Source organism: Nematostella vectensis, chromosome 2, assembly GCF_932526225.1.
Source record: "Nematostella vectensis chromosome 2, jaNemVect1.1, whole genome shotgun sequence".
In the NCBI taxonomy this organism is placed as follows: domain Eukaryota; kingdom Metazoa; phylum Cnidaria; class Anthozoa; order Actiniaria; family Edwardsiidae; genus Nematostella; species Nematostella vectensis.
In genome coordinates, this window is record NC_064035.1 from 10,290,644 (window position 1) to 10,308,124 (window position 17,481).

General features: G+C 41.3%; 1 protein-coding gene across 3 annotated transcripts; it reads right to left on the bottom strand.

Annotated features, from left to right (window-relative positions):
* Positions 1-344: 344 nt before the first annotated feature.
* LOC5521179 (semaphorin-5B) lies at positions 345-17,143 on the bottom strand. Of its 3 annotated transcripts, none has more exons than XM_048721896.1 (25): positions 16,680-17,143; positions 15,931-16,036; positions 14,905-15,013; positions 14,232-14,277; positions 13,903-13,965; positions 13,540-13,638; positions 12,239-12,359; positions 10,975-11,103; positions 10,291-10,412; positions 9,937-10,048; positions 9,573-9,630; positions 8,990-9,125; positions 8,343-8,530; positions 7,918-7,976; positions 7,512-7,591; positions 7,070-7,120; positions 6,767-6,843; positions 6,335-6,409; positions 5,588-5,637; positions 4,772-4,912; positions 4,018-4,242; positions 3,522-3,692; positions 2,967-3,182; positions 2,530-2,709; positions 345-1,791 (listed from the first exon to the last, which is right to left on the bottom strand). In XM_048721896.1, the coding sequence occupies exons 2-25, from the start codon at positions 16,022-16,024 to the stop codon at positions 1,427-1,429; spliced, it is 2,967 nt and encodes a 988-aa protein (XP_048577853.1). In that variant the 5' UTR covers positions 16,025-16,036; positions 16,680-17,143; the 3' UTR covers positions 345-1,426. The 3 variants fall into 3 exon arrangements, with proteins under 3 accessions (XP_048577853.1, XP_048577845.1, XP_048577836.1); XM_048721888.1 differs by having other exon boundaries at positions 2,524-2,709; positions 7,070-7,117; positions 16,680-17,142; XM_048721879.1 differs by having other exon boundaries at positions 2,524-2,709; positions 16,680-17,142.
* Between the last annotated feature and the right edge of the window lie 338 nt (positions 17,144-17,481).

Here is a 17,481-nt window from a genome sequence, read left to right on the forward strand (position 1 = left end):
TTGAGTTTCTCAAGAACATTCTTTTCCATTAAAGACATAATAGCTTTATTGGACCAGATAGGTGGGGGCTCCCTGGGCCACGCCCCTGGAACCATGTGTTTTCAGTGCATGCAGACTGCAAAGGCGCGCAACTAGACGCAAAACCCGCGGGGAAAAAACCTCTGAGCTGAAGTGTAGCTTTGCTCGAATCTCTGACTTCTTCACATCTCTTTTATTGTCATTTTACTAAATAAGATGTAAGAAGAAGTCCTAATTTGACCGTCTTGAATGCCGTTGGAAGGATGGGGGAGGGATGGATGGTGATTCTCTCTGCTATGAAATAGTAGTACAACATCTTAGTTTTCTGATATTTATTTACAACAAAACTTTGTATTTATAAGTTAAATCTTTTTTACATTAACGCTTTTAGTTGTTTATTTGCAACTTTATATTACAAAAGAATGAATGCAAGTCGAACGATGTAATTGCAGAAATTAACTCTGTTAACTAATTTTTATCCGTCGACTATTTATCTACACCTCGTATTTTTACGAAAACTGTGGTCCTGTTCAAAATATCTATGTGATGGTATTGGTATATGATAGCTTTGTCAGCAGGCAAGCGTAATGTATTATACATAGGCCTTTAAATCCCAGCCTTTGAGCTCAATCATTGAAGAGCCTGGGTAACAGTGTGACATGAAAACGTGACCTTATACGGCACCACGTGACAGTCGGTCGGCAAGACTCATTGGCCAGTTGTAAAACGATTTCGGAATTGGGCCAGCCAACACTAGCCATTATTTTTTTTGCTATTGGCGAATAGAAATAAATTCTCTCGATTTACTTTTGCTCTCGCAACTTAAAGCGAATGAATTAGTAATTTAACCCTAACCCAGGCAATCAAACACACAAACAAATCTCTTAATCAATCCTAACTACCCTCTATATACACTATATAAATAAGTTAATGGGTGAATACAACAAATATGGAGGGTATTACCGTGGTCTTAGCAGACTGTGTGCAGCCCGTTCCAGGCCTCGCGCGTTTCCCTCATCAAACAAACGTTTACCCCAAACAATATGAACGAAGATCTACCAAAAGTAACGAGTACCAAAAGTAAAGAGCACTAATAACCAAAAGTAACGAGCACAAATAACGCGAAATAACTCGGTTCCCAGACTTATTTCATCCTTCCGAAATATGTTCTGCGAACGTCTGGAACATACAGTTAAGATAATCTCGATTGGAAATTATGATATAATTGCCATTTCTTCTAAAAAAAAACATAAGAGCTCACGAAAATGATATATTTGCGTGTCCTAGCTCGCCATCCAGTGTGGATCAAACAAGAACAAGTTCTGTTGCCCTTGCGGGAAGATCTAGCTTTGCATCACTAGTACCAAACTCTGTATTTTATACCCTATGGAACTCCTGTACCTATAGATTAGACGGCCTCTGGACTTGTGTTGCGTTTTAGAAAGAAATCAGTTATTGATCTGCCGCCCTTAACGTTGACTGAATGCAGCTTTGAACTGTTATTCTTTTCTCTGCTGATACTAGGGCAGTCAGTCCCATTAGTCCTTTCGTATCTGCTCTCGCTGAAACTTTCACTCATGCTTTTCTCATGAGCCCGGGATACGTCGAATTTCTTGCGGCGCTTTATCAGACAGTAGGCGAGGATTGCGCACAAGAGAATGCAGAGGACGCCAGTGACGATCGCCGCCCCCACTACATCCCCCAGACGGTATCCTACAGGCCTGCGTAAAACATCCTCGTCCAAGGATCGTGCGAGGACGCCAGATTCAGTGCCTAGGCAGAAAACAAGCAGTTTGAACGGAAATACTCTTCATTTTTTTATGCCGTACAGAATCATATCCCGTACTACACGTTGTCTTATGCTATTGTAGCGGGTTACCTTGTCCATCAAAGTTTAAAGAAAATTAGCCAATCAGGACACCACTTAGGATATGAGAATCATAGTTTGACACTTTTCCATCAAAGTTTTTTAGTTTTGTCAAGCCAATTTGCTGGTGAAGTCATTGTCAAATAGACGGTACATTTCTCGCATCCAAAAGATGTCATGGTGGGCACGGTAGCGCGCGTCGCACAACAACAAACTCTTACAGAAGAACTTTTCTGCACGTGGTAATGTGGCTACTTTCACAAAAGAACATCTCTGCATGTGGCAATGTGGCTACTTGTTTTTACAGAAGAACATCTCTGAACGTGGTAATGTGAATACTTACTCTTACAGAAGAACATCTCTGCACGTGGTAATGTGGCTACTTACTCTTACAGAAGAACATCTCTGCACGTGGTAATGTGGCTACTCACTCTCACAGAAGAACATCTCTGCATGTGGCTACTTGCTCTTACAGAAGAACATCTCTGAACGTGGTAATGTGAATACTTACTCTTACAGAAGAACATCTCTGCACGTGGTAATGTGGCTACTTACTCTTACAGAAGAGCATCTCTACACCTGGTAATGTGGCTTAGAGAAGCAAGTCTCGTACTGCACGTGATAATATGGCTACTCACTCTTACAGAAGCATATCTCGTACTGCACGTTGTCTCGGTTGCAGCGCGTATCGTCCGGATGGGTGTCCCGGCATCGCCGCATTCTGTGCATCAGCCCGACCGGCTGCTTTTGCTCCTCCTCCAGGATGAACTTGACAGACAAGTTACATTTGCACGCGGACCACTCGTCCCATCGCAGGTCTGGAACTAAAAGGCAAACGGAATTAGAACAGAATTAAACCATTTTTGCGGAGGGATTCGTTTTTGTGGAGGGACTCCGCTAAGGGATTCGGAGGAGTCGTAAAAAAAGTTTCGGCGTATTAAGAACAAAGGAATGGAAGAAGTTAGGCGGAGTAAGGAAATGGATTCGGTGGAGTTAAAACAGGAATGGGAGGATTTCGGGCGGCTTAAAAGGAGACTGGATATACCCCCTCCCAAGGAATACCAGCGGGGACCCACTCTACCTGGCTGTGAGGTAATGATTGGTGCAAGAGTGGTAGGCATGGTGGGCGTGGTGGTATCGGGACGCGTGACTTGGCACTCCCGCACCTCGTGGTCCAAGCCTTGACAGGGCTTGTCTGTATCGAAACAAACGCGCTCGCGTCGCTGCATTCCGACAAAGCGGCACTTGGTCCAAACGGACCACAAAGCCCACACCCCCACGGGAGCCTCAGTTGGAACTGAAAGAGAGATCGATGTTTATACTGATCAAGGTTTGAAATAGTCTTAAAGTGAGTCATATCAAGTCGGAAAAGTAACATAAAAAACGATATATTTGTAAAAGAACAACGTTTGATCGAATCTATCGATTATGTATGTTATGTCTTACTACCATATCACTATACAGGTAATATGGTTTAACAACTTACAAGAAGAAAGAAATTTTAGTTTGATAGATTGAGTAAAAGGATGAAAACGCTTAAACCGTAAAGAAACTGTACACAAGCAAAGTATTTCAGTTGCAAAACAATGCGTTCCTTTAAGTAAGCCCTCCCCCCTCGCCCCTAGTAAGTACTCACGGTTGCAGATCTCCGCGTTGTACATGCAGTCGATGCTCTCGGTCTTGGTCAGCTCCAGAGTCATGTTCTGTAGGCTGTAGCCCTTCACCTTACAGGTGTACCTGTGCCGCATGGCCATGTCATCTTTGCCGACCACGCCCAATAGCTCGGACGTCAAGTCTAAGCGCTTTTCTAAAGGTAAACACATGTAAGCGCTTTAACATGGTGCCGAATAAAAAAGCTTTACCCATTTTTTGTGTCCAAGTGCTATTCTTTAATGTGTCCCGAGAGTGTGAACCTTTTTTTTTCAACAATATTTCCTACATTATTGCCATCTGTTTTCTCCTTAAGTCACTGTGGAAACTAATCAATCTTACAATAAAAGCAGTTTCATTCTTTTCCTTAAAATAAAGTATAAGATTAAGCTTGGAAGTTTATATTCTCAAATGCTGTCAGTTTTAAATGATCACAAACAAAACATTTGACCCAAGTCGGAGAAAATAGTTTTACTGTTTACCTTCTAAAGGCACGGTCACAGAGCAGCTGTCAACTTCCTCCGAGTTCCCTAAACACTTCCGGCCGCCATTACGCGGTGGTGGGTTAACACATGCTCGGGTGCGCACACGAAAACCGCTGCCCTGTGTGACTGAGCACTGGCTCCAAGCCGCCCAATTGGTCCATCCACCGTGGATCACTCCTTCCCTTAGCCACGTGGCCTCATCCGCCCACGAACTTCTGTCCACTGCGAATGGAAATAACTTTTAATGAGTGATGATAGAAGACAATGACAGCCGGCGCATTCACTTACAGAAGCTTTACCAGAGTAACCGGATAGGAATTTGACAGTTGGTACGCAAGCTTAGCGAATGGTGTAACTTGATGTGTCTAAGACTGTGCCTTGCTTAGGTTAGGGATACAGAAAGGTGTGCCTACCTATACATTGCTAAAGGTTTGGGGTTTGTTTTCCTTAAATGTGCCTACCTTGAGTTTTGGGTCGTGGAAAGGGTGCCTACCCGCAAATTTCTTAAGTTTGAGGATGAGGAAAGTTGTGCCCTTGGTCTCCCAAGGAGGGAGAATGGTGTACCTCAAACGTTCCTACCCGAACATTGCTTTCGGGTAGGGTGTGGTCACCAGTATATTGCTTGAGGTTCAGGTCAGGTATAGGTGTATTTTCCCGTACATTGCTTAAGGTTGGGGAATGGTGTACCTCAAACGTTCCTACCCGTACATTACTAAAGACTAGGGTTGTGAAATGGTTTGTTTGAGCTTACCTGTACATTCCTTGAGCTGTGCTTGCTCCCCTCGGCATTCACTTGGATCACAAGCGTGACGACACGCGCGGGTGCGACATTGACACACGTTGTTATCAGGCTGGGTGCATACGCCCCATGCCGACCAGCTCGACCACTTTGCTGTAGACACACATACAGATACATGTTTAAGGTATTGGGAACCATACAGAGATAAAGCTGGTAAGCTAGTACGCGGGCAAAAAGAACGATAGGAAAAGGGTACAACAATGAGCCATGGAGGTTCGTAGCAATTATACAATCGAGGAACTTTCGTTACCCATGACTCAGAAGTAAAAAAAAACATATCAGTCTCAGGCCCGTACCCAGTCCCTCTCCCCACAATGGCGGAAGGTCCACTTTCGCTCCTCAATAGACGTGCTATTTGTAGACAATATGAAGCAAAAGCTAGATCACTCTGATATATAGCTAGCTAAATCCGACAATAAACGTCTCGTGGAGATACTGCAAAGGCATAAAAAAAAATCTCTTTTTGTTTTTTCGTGGGTGGTCAGATTTTTTATTAAAGAACTCACTCCCCTCCCCCCCCACCCCCCCCCCCCCCCCCCACACACACACACACAAGAAAAATCCTGGGTATGGCCCTTAGTCTAGTTAGATCTGTTTACAGAGCTCATTGCACAGTGCATTGTTTGACCCTTCAAGCCATATTTTCTAGGGGCACCAGTAATTGAACCTGGCTGTCTTCGTGGGACTTATATGGGGTTATAGATTTAGCAGTCTGTAGTGAATGTGTTGAAGTAAATTCTTCATCCTGTTTATACATGACATATTTACCTTTTGCCACCGGACATCGATTAAGCTCCTGTTCCCAGCTACCTTTGGAACTACAAGTAAAACATGATATGCTTTTGAAGTCGTTTTCAAAATAAACACATCAAAGCAAAACAGTACCATTAGTAATACCCTAACCACAATGCAATTCAAGAGTGTGAATGGCGCCCGCCATTTCATTCCTTTGGAAAATGCCAAGTCACTCAAAGTATCACTTTTCTTCAATTGTTCTTTAAGTTTCCTTCGACACTGACGGTTGTTCTCAATTATTAGAAATAAGAAAGGAATGACTCGTGTACATTCTTCAAAGTCTCTTCTACCAGGAAGGAGTGAGGATTGGAGCAGGTCAGGTTTGTTGCGATCCGGAATTTCGCCTCGAGTATTTCAGAAGATCTCAGCTTTAGCAAAAGACTTTCTTATATATATTTCAATTTTGTTGTCTCGACAAAAGCATATTCTCAATGGTGCACCGAATTACCAAATTCTACAGGAGAGCTATATTTCTACAGTTTATACAGGGGGGGGGGGGGGGGGGGGGGCAACATAAATTAACATGAACAGTGGGGTCTTATGATTTAAAATAATTGAAAGGTTTTTGGATATATGGTTCTCTCGCCAATTGATTTTCCCGTATGAAGTTCCCGGATGATCGCGCGCGCGCCTAACAACCGAATCGCTAAGTAAAGAGAAATGTACCAACATCCTTAAAGTCTTTAGGCGCGAAACTAGAAAAAAGGAGTAAGTCCATACCTCGAATCCCACGGAGTGCAGGCACTAGCTTCCTTCTTCCAGCCACAATATGGGTCATGTGCGTCCATGCAACTCCTTAAAGTACAGGGCAAAATTAAGATGGTCATTTGTCTCCGCTGCATCTAATTTTCCGTATCGCCGTAGGTAGATAAGTTATGAGAAAGATCTGCAACTGCAGGGTAGATAGCAACGTGTACACACAAAGAAGGTACTAAATGCTCGTCAAAAAACGAATAGGTGGTGAGTGCATCGCAACAGGACCGGTCTGTCTCATGCCAGCGAAAAATCACAATATATACGGGAGCAGGAATACTATGTGCGTTGAGAACAATATGCAGAAAAAAAAAATGCCCCTCTTTGTTATAAATATTTGTTTAAATATACTTTACACAAAATACAATAATACTTTCCCATATCAGGTGCTTGTCTCACCTTCTATCCGTGTGCTGAGAGCATCGCGCAAGCCGAAGCTTTACAAGCTTACTCTGGGTTGCAACGTAAACAGCATTCTACGAAGAAAGAGAAATTAAGTGAGATCTCACTGAACGTAAAGAGCATTCTACAAAGAAAGAGAGATTAAATGAGATCTCACTGTTCCCTGCCAATTACCCCCTTTATCCCCCCCCCCCCCCCCCCCAAATTATATGCTTCTCTGGAAATAAAGGTATATCCCCTTGCTTGATATTCAAACCCTCAGCCAGACCCCCTCTTCTATCACAGGGACTTTATACTCACCATGGCAACATCCAGCCTGAGTGACGTCACGGGCTCGCTGCTACCCTTCTGCTGGGCACAAAGATGCCACAAATCGATTAAATTATCATAGACATAGTTCACACACCAGAACAATTACAGTACAGTATGCGCAAATAAGTTTTTATTTATTCATATTAAAATACAAGGAAATAAAACAAGGAAAGCTAATAAAATAACACCAGTTATTCTGCAGGAAAACATGTAACAGACGTTCGAAAGCGTGTCCTCAAAAAAAGATTATACAATAATAACGATCAACAGTTGGGAAATGTTGGTCAAATTGACGCAAAAATTGAATATCAAACACCTTTTCAAAATCTCCCCAACCCCTTTCGTTAATAAAAAGGCAAGTAGATGCGGCAAATGTTGACGATATGGTAAGGGACTGGAACGACAAGCTAATACCACGTGACATGCTTACCGTTGACAATCTAATCTCCTCGATGACGCATGCGCTCTCGTGACCTTCAGGCGTAAAGAGCTTCAACACGGACCCAGATTCTAAATATCCGAAAAAGACATCAGTTTCATATTTTCGAGTGCTTCAGGTTATAGTATGATATTGCTAGTTCTCCTTTCTTTACACAGTTCCCTAAGACGCACATCTAAAACCTACGACGCATTAGGCGATTTTGTAAGCTCGTAAGAGTGAATTCCAATCCTCGGTAGAAGATCGACAGGTCTCTGTCTATTGCTCGTTCGTCGACTCGTCCGCTACTGTCGATCAAATTCGCTCAAATTCGTTCATACGAGCTTACAAAATCGCCTTGTGTGTCCGTAGGCTTAAAGTATGCCGATTCTGATGTTCACATACATCGAATTGTTACCTGTGCCGACGTAAGTCACTAACGCGTTGTTGATAACATGTACGGCTACAGAAGAAAACCTAAAACACACAACGAGCACTTGTTTGTCTCTGTCATGACCATTTACTTTTGATCTTAGATTCTTAAAGAAATGAGAGTCTAGTTGGACGCCATTATCACCATTGTAATAATCATCGTCATCAGCACCACCATCATCATCATTGGCAACAACCATCATCAACCTTTACCACCGCCATCATCGCCATAATCATCATAAGCGCCACGCGGGCATCGTAATCATTATAAAGTTGGCGCAAGGTACATCCTCATCGTAATAAGTATCAATCCTCATCGTAATCGCCGTATCTGCCTTCTCATACTGTCAAACTCATCATCATGCCTTCTATCATCATCACAATCATTATCATCTTCATCACTGCCCCCACCTGGTGCCATGAATAATGTAGTGCGCTGCTTGTGTCGCCGGTTGCACCGCCTCGGCCATGAGCTGGTAGCGCTTCGAGTCGTCGAACGCAGGTTTTGTGAACAGAGGCGTAGACATCATCCCCTCAGGAACAAGCTTCCTTTTCCACTCAGGACTGATCGGAACGTGACTGGTATTTTTCACGGTACACTATGAGACAAGCGAGCTCATGAATACGTGGTCTACACGTGATAAGCACATGATAAGCACGTGATCGGCATATGACTTGTATTTTTCATGGTTTACTATGGGACAAGCGAGCTCATGAATACGTGGTCTACACTTGGCAAACACATGATAAGCACGTGATCGGCACATGACTTGTTTTTTTTCATGGTTCACTATGGGATAAGCGAATACAAAATCAGCACGTGACTTGTATATGTAAAGGACGTGAAAGCGCGTGAATGGAATAATTCACGCTACAAACAGCCAGTGTTTATCAGGGTTAAGCTATGAAAAATTCTCTACACGTGATAGGTACATGGTAATCACATGATAGATACATGTCCACGTTAGAAAAGTAATGCTGGTTTGTACAGTCCCAGCATTCAAATAATGTGGCCCTCCCCAGTTCCGTCATCTACGAGTCAAGCACGTGGGTCTTACGTTAGCGAAGTGATGCTCGTTTGTTTGCACGGACCACTCCCCGGTCTTGTCGTCGCCATATTTGTAGTCTCCGTTGAAGACACGATTGATCTCGTCAAGTGAGTAGGCGCAGATTGCTGAGCCAGCAACGCCATTACTGCAATCGGTGCAAACAAGTAGTCAGTATAGAGGCCATATGAAATGAAAGCCTAACGACCCTTTTTCCCAGGCTAACAAACCAAGGCTGCGCGATAAAATAGACTAAAGATCCGCGGTCGTATCACTGGTACCGCTCATGTATGAGGCAAGGAGGAGAAGCGGTGGTGGAGGGAAAAGAGGAGACTGGGAGGAGGAGGAGGAGGAGCAGGAGGAGAGGAAGAGGGGGTGGAGGATAGAAGGGGGAGTAGGAGGAGAGGGGGAGGAGGAGGGGAAGAGGGGGTGGAGGATAGAAGGGGGAGTAGGAGGAGAGGGGGAGGAGGAGGGGAAGAGGGGGTGGAGGATAGAAGGGGGAGGAGGATAGGAAGACGGGAGTGGAGGAGGAGAGGGGGAGGAGGAGAGGGGGAGGAGGAGGAGGAGGAGGAGGGGGGGAGATAAGTTAACTTACGGTTGAGTTGTGAAGACAGCATAAAACACGCCTCTGTTTGAATCGAAGAAAACGTCCTCTGCAAAAGCAATGCCACAGGAGGATGAGACACATATTTTTATTAAACAAAAATAACTGGATAGTGAGGACAAAATTCACATGAATTAGTTGACAACACAGTATAACTAGACCAGAACCATAGCAGTCACCTAGTACAAATTACGTATGTATTACTTTAGACGTTACTGTAACGCGAATAAGTACTTAGTACTTCAGCGAGTAAAACGTCCGTATAAGGCCAGCAGTACTTAAGTGGGAGATATATTAAGTGGGAGATAAATTTTCGTATATGGCTATAGCACTTTAGCAAGGAGGTTAAACTTACGAATAAGGTCGTAATAGGCCGGGTACTCCCCTGTCGTCGAACAGTTGAGCCGTGCTTTATTGAAAGTGACAAATGTGTTCTTCATGACATATTCACTGCCTCCATAGTCACCCTACAAATACAATTGTATAGTGAGACCAGGAACAAAGTTTGTATAACTATAAAGTATAAAGGCCAACCCAAACAAACTCTCTGCCAGAAAACAAACGCGTCGCATAAACGGATAATATAACAATAAAACACCATAATCTTTTTTTCTCTTTTAATCATATCCATTTGTTCAGACACCGAATTTGTTGAATGGCCAAACTTTATTTTGGCACCTTCATTTAAAAAAAAAAAATAGTTGCATACCTTACATATCCTCGCCACGCGGGAATATCGTGTTTTCCCACATTTCATGTTTTCGACGGCTGCTTCACGAAAGAAGAAATACACGTACAGCCCTACGTCGAAACTCGTCACAAACTCCGCATCTGCATAAAACACAATGCAAACGGACAGAAGTTTAAAAGTATCCGTTAGTAGAAGCGTCCGCTAACGAAAAAAGCAGACAAGAAAATACGGCGACTGTCAGCTTATGGTATGTGTCCTATTTGGAGCTCACAATTAGGCAAAATAAAGAGAGAGCACAAACAAGGACATGTTTATTCCAAAAGGTGCTTGTTATCACTTAAGAGATATAATTACAAACATAATGGCACATACCACTAAGCCACTTGCCGTATACTTGAGATATAATTACAAACATAATGGCACATACCACTAAGCCACTTGCCGTATACTTGAGATATAATTACAAACATAATGGCACATACCACTAAGCCACTTGCCGTATACTTGAGATATAATTACACAAATAATGGCACATACCACTAAGCCACTTGTCGTATACTTGAGATATAATTACAAACATAATGGCACATACCACTGAGCCACTTGTCGTATACTTGAGATATAATTACAAACATAATGGCACATACCACTGAGCCACTTGTCGTATACTTGAGATATAATTACAAACATAATGGCACATACCACTGAGCCACTTGTCATCCCCACGCAGGGTCCTCAGCATACGATAGCGCCGCTTGAAGTCAAGGCTAAATATGATTGGTTCCCGCGCTGACCCGTCCATCATCGTGCCTGCGTAGTACCGCCCTTGATCTGATGACGAATTTTACTTAGTCAGTGGATAGCATGAACATTATTTTCGTGCGCAGTAATTTTCCCTTTTTTTGGGCGTTCATATATCGCTCACTTTGAGTTTTGTTTGTGACTGCTTCCTATCCCTCAACAGTTTTACTGGCAAACCTGTGGTATCCCAGTCACAAAATGCAACTTTTTTTTTAGATCAGTAGGTAAGGCTATAAAGATGTTTATAGACGGTAAAGGCGGAGAAAAATTGCCTGGTAAAGGGTTTTAGACACGGATGATGCGAGCGTAAGAGAAATGGAAGGCTTTGATATTGGCTGGAAGAAGATAGGAGAAAGTTTTCTTTATAACAATAGCTCTCATATAGTAGAGGCCATGTTATGGTAAAATATCAGGTGTGATTAATTATAACACTTTAAAGTCTGAAGTTGTGCAGGAATTTCCAAGATTAAGGGGGAAAAGGAAATTGTTTCGTTTTCAGTTATCAGGAAAATTGACCAACAACATATATACAGTAAAGAAAAAAAAATACGCAATCGACCGCCAGGTCATTGCGTTTAAAATCGAATCGTATTTCTTCGCATGTCATGCTTGCAAATTTCCAAAAAGACGCCAGAAAATGTCACGCACATGTCAAAAATGTCGTAAACACATCTCGTTTACGTCGCTTATGACCGAGACCGATGTTTAATATGCCTGACTCGGCAATGCCCTGAGAAGAGATTACCGACCCAATAGTTACCCCGCAGTGCAGATTCCTTGGTTGGAGCAAAGAGGAAAACGTTTAACTTGCGGTTGAACTTGCGCCCGATCTACAGCATCTTAGAAGGTGTTGCCTATCTATCTAGTTTCAGTTGCGCATCTAGTTTCCAGTCTCCTATCGGCCACGTAGATCGAAAATTTGTGGTTCTTTCAATATATCAAGACGTAAATATTTACCAGTCCAGCTTTCGCCCTCTCTCTAGTGAATTGTTGAGTAAATCGTGACCCACGGAAACTCATAACGTAGTCTCTTTAAAGTCTCTAAAACCTGATAGCGAATATCTGATAGCAACATTTTCGCAGCCCTCATCGCTTCCCGGAGCGTTGTATGACTCCAGCCCTGAGGTCTGCGAAGGAGTCTAGATAGCGAACGCTCAATACGTACCTGACATGATACCAGTGCTCTTGTATCTTGGGCTGTACGGCACCAGGCCCACGCCATCCATATCTTCTCGGAACACGTTGCCATTACTGTCGGTGCCACTAGCAGGCGACAAGTCACTCAGCTGAAACAGGGACGGATCGGTTAGTAAGGAGGAAAACAGGGACAGATCGGTTAGAAAGGGGGAAAACAGGGACGGATCGGTTAGTAAGGAGGAAAACAGGGACAGATCGGTTAGAAAGGGGGAAAACAGGGATGGATCTTTTAGCAAGGGGAAAGCTAACGGGTCTCGCAAGGCATATATAGATGGGTATGAATCAGTACAAAAGACCGTAGCTGGTCTGAGGTTGTTGCAGTGAGGGCAGCTCCTACCCCTAAAAAAAGACTAGAATTACTTTAAACTTTTGGAGAAAATGACGTTTGCCAATACTCAGAAATTAAACCTTGATAAACAAGTCCTTCCCTGCAACTCAGCTCAACTTATGATAGAGAAAAATAAAAGCGTTTTTTTTCTCACAAGAGTGTTGAAAAGTTTCTCTTTATGCTCCTTATTTTAGAGGACAAAGACTGAACTGAAAAAAAAATTGAAAGTTGTCTTTACTATGCCTTTCAGGTTATACGGTAAATGCCAAGGTGTCAAATAGCTGGTGCCGACCAGTGGGTCCTATTACAATATTTGTCAAATAAATCCTGAGCTGTCAGAAATACTTGCCTCTGGCTGTCTAAATTCTAAAGAGTTGGCAAATATAATTGCATGTTATTCAACCCCAATGGCTAAGGGATATTTGCCTTTGGCCATCAAACTCTTGTTGGCAAATATATATATACATCCATGCTAGTTAACCTAGAAGATGTACATCTTATTAAATACAGTAAGAACTGTGGCTTTAGTAACAATGGAAATGGTTCATATAATTCTACTAATTCCTATTTATTTAATAATAAATGGTTTGAGTTAAAAGCTTTACTCTGGACTCTTTAAGGAATTGATTTTTGTGTATACAAGGTACTCAGGGTAGAACTGAAATTAGAAGTATTTAAAAATGTATATATATATATTTTAATTTGGTTTGGTTAGATTATTTATTATTTTCTTGAGAAATCTTTGTATCACAGTTTATTTTCGAAAAATTCGACAGCTGCGCAATAAATTTTGTATTGGGGGATGAAGAGAGGCATGTTTTGACAATTTTGACTGCTTTTCTTTTTTGCAGTTATCCATGAAATTGTTGGGCATACAAGAGTTCCATCCAAAGATCCCCCCCTTTTCCTGCTTCCTATCATCCCTGTAAAAAGAAACTCACTTTAATCCATTTACAGGTAGGGGTGTAAGCATTTGTTCCACAGGTAAAGAGTCTCCCTTGGTATGGCTGCAGAACGAGGATGTAGTTATAACATTCCTCCTGCAAAGAAAGCACAATCATGAAAATGGCTGGAGTGGCATGTTATACCACAGTGTCATCCAACAAAGAGCAAAGAGTTACACATAGAGCAAACCTGGTATTGGTAACAGTTACAAGATGGGAAATGATAGGATGTGTTTCAACTGGAAGGGGAACAGGGGGACAATCATCCATTATTATACAACAACACTATTCATTCTTTACCAGCATAAGGCTAGGTGCAATGTAATTTCTGGGAAGTCACAGAACAACCATACCACTCACCTTTGGTCTACGAGATTGGGTGCAGAATCTGACATTTTCTTTAGATGGTTCCCACTTCAACACCTAAAGAACAAAACAAATAAGAATTAGCGTAATAAAAAAATAGTTCAATGATACAAATAAGAATGAGTTAAGAGTGCTTCTCTAGAGGGAAAGAGAACGATCAAGAAACATAATGTACCCCCTAAAACACCACCTAAAAATATATGAGGCCCCATTTTGACCCCTGATATGAAATATAATGGCATCTCTATCAGATCGACATGGGAAGAACCACCTCCCCCCCAGGACAGAACTAGGGCTGAAAAAATTAACATATTTGTACCTACCTTAAATGATGAGAAATTTCCGAGATCAATCTGTATAATAAGGTTTCTATAAAAAAGGTTAAGCATTTTTTAGTATGAAAAGATGAGTTCCTACATCAACCTATATACTGTAATAAGGTTTCTATTTAAAGACGGCTTAGCATTATCTTTAGTCTATTTTGAATCATTACCTCCTTTAGTCTATTAGGCTGGATTTGGGTTGTGGCAGCGGCAGTGTGTGGTGGGGAGGGAACAAGAGGGGTTGTGTGTCTTTTATAATCATTTTCTCTGAGAGGGGAGTGTCCATAAACTACCCCAAAAATAAACATAGGTGGAAGAAGAGATACACAACCATTGACCTTTTTTGCCCCTGCCTCCCAAAATTTTGTCTCTGAATTTTGTTTTCTACTACCCCCCTCCCCCCTGCACCCCCCACTATAAGAACATCTCTATCCCCCATGGAACATCATGGCTTACTAAAAACACATTCGACTTCCGAGAAAAAGGACAATAGTGTAATGTCCATGTAATAAAAAAACATGATTATTTATCTATAATATAAGTCTCCTGTCACACAGTTCCCTAAGGTCCCCAACACAGGAAAAATGCATTTTTTTGGTGGCTGCCATTAAAAGCACTTGATCCTCAAACATCATTCTCGTTCCCTACCCCTCAAGACTCTTGAGTGGTTTACCTTGCTCCAACAACAAGTTGTTGATTGGCACTGTCTAATAATAAGTTACTAAAGTTCTTCACATCGTATTGACTTGAAAACTCAAATCCACCAGACCCAGAAAGCAATTCTGAAAAATAATGAAGATATAAAGACCTTATTAGACAAATTAGATCCCAGGACAGATTATGAAAATCAAGTAAAGAAAAAAAACATATAATGTGATCATCATTTTCTTCATTTTTCTGTATAGCAAAAGCAAAAAATACCTAGTTTGGTATTTTTATGGCCATAAGTATAGATAATATAAATGTTTTGTTTATACTTTTTCATTAATAAGTTTACAATAATAACAAGGGATAGAATAATTTAGTATAAGGGATATAATAATTTAGTATAAAACTGTCATGGCATATGAATTAAGGGAAATCATGGAACAAGAATTTTTAAGTGGGCAAAAACATTTGTAACCTTTTTTGTAATGAATTCGAATAGCATTGTAAATTTTACATAGGTGATAACGGTCAGAGGGAGTATCGAGACAGAATGAATGCACGATATATCACACGACAAACCACAACAGGAATACCATCCATAAGGAATGCGAATTATGATGACTAAAAACTTCGAAATGTCAAGACACCAAAATAAATGGAAATTGCTTTGCTTACAAAGGCGTCTTTAGATAAGAAAGATAACGCGGAGGCCACACGAATAATAAGTCGTGCATCATCACTCAACAGATAGCATCAAATAACCATATTTAATTTTAGCCAGATTAAGTTCAATTCTACACACAGAAAACTGATCATATGTTCCATGGATAGCATCTTGGCATGATGTTCTCTATTGTACATGTGAATCTACTAATGTATTCTAACTTAAATTTTACTTAGGGTAAATTGTGAAGACAAGTCGCTAAGTATTTCTGTTCTTAACTGAATTTGTTAATGTCGTCTAGGGTCTTTCGTGGTATCAGATATCAAACAGAACCCCAACTAGAGGATATATCTAAATTACATGAGTTTCCGATCGCTTTATTCTTACCTTGGAACGAAGTCACGGCATGTGAGGAGTTTTTACATGCTTGGCAAGTCCAAACCGCAAGTAAAAATGTCGAGATTCGCAGTAGCAAACCCATCTATGTAGTTAGCTGTCAATAAAAACAAATCATATCTAGTCATTGAGCCCATTGGGCTATTCTACGAGGACTGTGAGTGGATGTGTCGTCGTTGAACCATGAAAAAACAAAGAAATCTGTTTTTTTTTAATCGAGCGGAAGTTCGAGCTAGCGGGGAAAAAGGTGTAATAACTAAACTATTTCCAACGGTGAAGCTGAACATGCTCTTGAGTTTAAGTCCTTAGAAGGAAGAGTGTGGTTAAAATGGATTTTCCTGCGGCTAAAAAGCTATCGAGTTGGAGCATATTCCTAAGAACTAACTCTACACATTTAAACGCAAACTCACACACTAAGCTTCAAAACGTGTCTCGTTTAGTATGTCTAGTATTTTGTAGTGTTCTATGTAACTAAAATGTGTTATTTAGTCGGTTTCGTTTGAGTCGGTCTCCTAGACGAATTAGATATTTCTAGCAGTCATAAACTCTTTGTTTTCTCAAAGCTTACGCTATGAAAATAGCAAAAAATCTGCTAACACCTCGCTAGTGTACCCCGCCACCAAAGTCCCTTTCTATAGCGAAGCCATTTTACCGCCATTGAACGTAAATAATAGCGCTCATAAAGCATCATTCGACATAGAAGTGTTAAAACCCAAGAAATTCTATAGCTGGTCACTTACAAAGGCCCAAGTATAAAGGTCTTGGCTTGCAAAGGTGTCCACTTCAACTCATTTTGTAGCAATTCTTCAAATGTTGTTCCATTTACTCCGGCCACACAGAACAAAACACATCGGAACTCGAGCTGAAAAGCACAAACTTTTTTCTTGATATCCTCGCCCTAAAATCACCCCAAATTACATCTTATTATTGAAAATCCAGCGTAAATTTGTGATCTTTCTCGATTGGTAAAACGCCGATGACACTTTAGCAGATACACGAGACGCGATGAAGACGTAGGACAGATTAAATTGCAGAAAACACTCCTTTCATGCACGCATTGGTCGTTTCCTCAACAAGTCTAGCCAGTTGTGCAATTCCGAAACGTATGGATCGCGTCCCTAGCTGTGTATGTTACTGGATTCTCCTTTCGCCACTTAACCAAGACCAACAGTGCATCCAATGTAAATACAAATTCAGCCCAGGTCCCGTGGGAATTCGTTAATTGACAAGCTAATTGAACTTCGTATATATTATGCGTTTCCACGCGCCAATACGAGTACGTGTTTCCGGTAGTTTGTGAATTTATAATTTCGCACTATAAGGTACCCGTTCAATGGCAAAATGTATCGTTGTTTTGTCTACAAGGAAACTATTTCTTTTTATAACCGACTTGTCTCCCAGCAATACTTTAGAGTTTGCCAAAGTTTTATGCACTGTCGGATTCCGGAACTGAGACTTTAATCTTGTTCGGCTAGAAAAAACGAAGAAAAATAAAGAAAAAAAAGTTAAAGCAAATTAAAATTCTTACCAAGTTGTTGTTAA

Excerpts from the sequence above, each read along its gene's own strand:
- LOC5521179 (XM_048721879.1), bottom strand. The coding sequence starts at position 16,024 with ATGGGTTTGCTACTGCGAATCTCGACATTTTTACTTGCGGTTTGGACT. Across the intron at positions 13,639-13,902 it reads CCCAATCTCGTAGACCAAAG|GAGGAATGTTATAACTACAT; the intron begins GTGAGTGGTATG and ends CTTTCTTTGCAG. Across the intron at positions 4,243-4,771 it reads ACAGCTCAAGGAATGTACAG|TGGACAGAAGTTCGTGGGCG; the intron begins GTAAGCTCAAAC and ends TTCCATTCGCAG.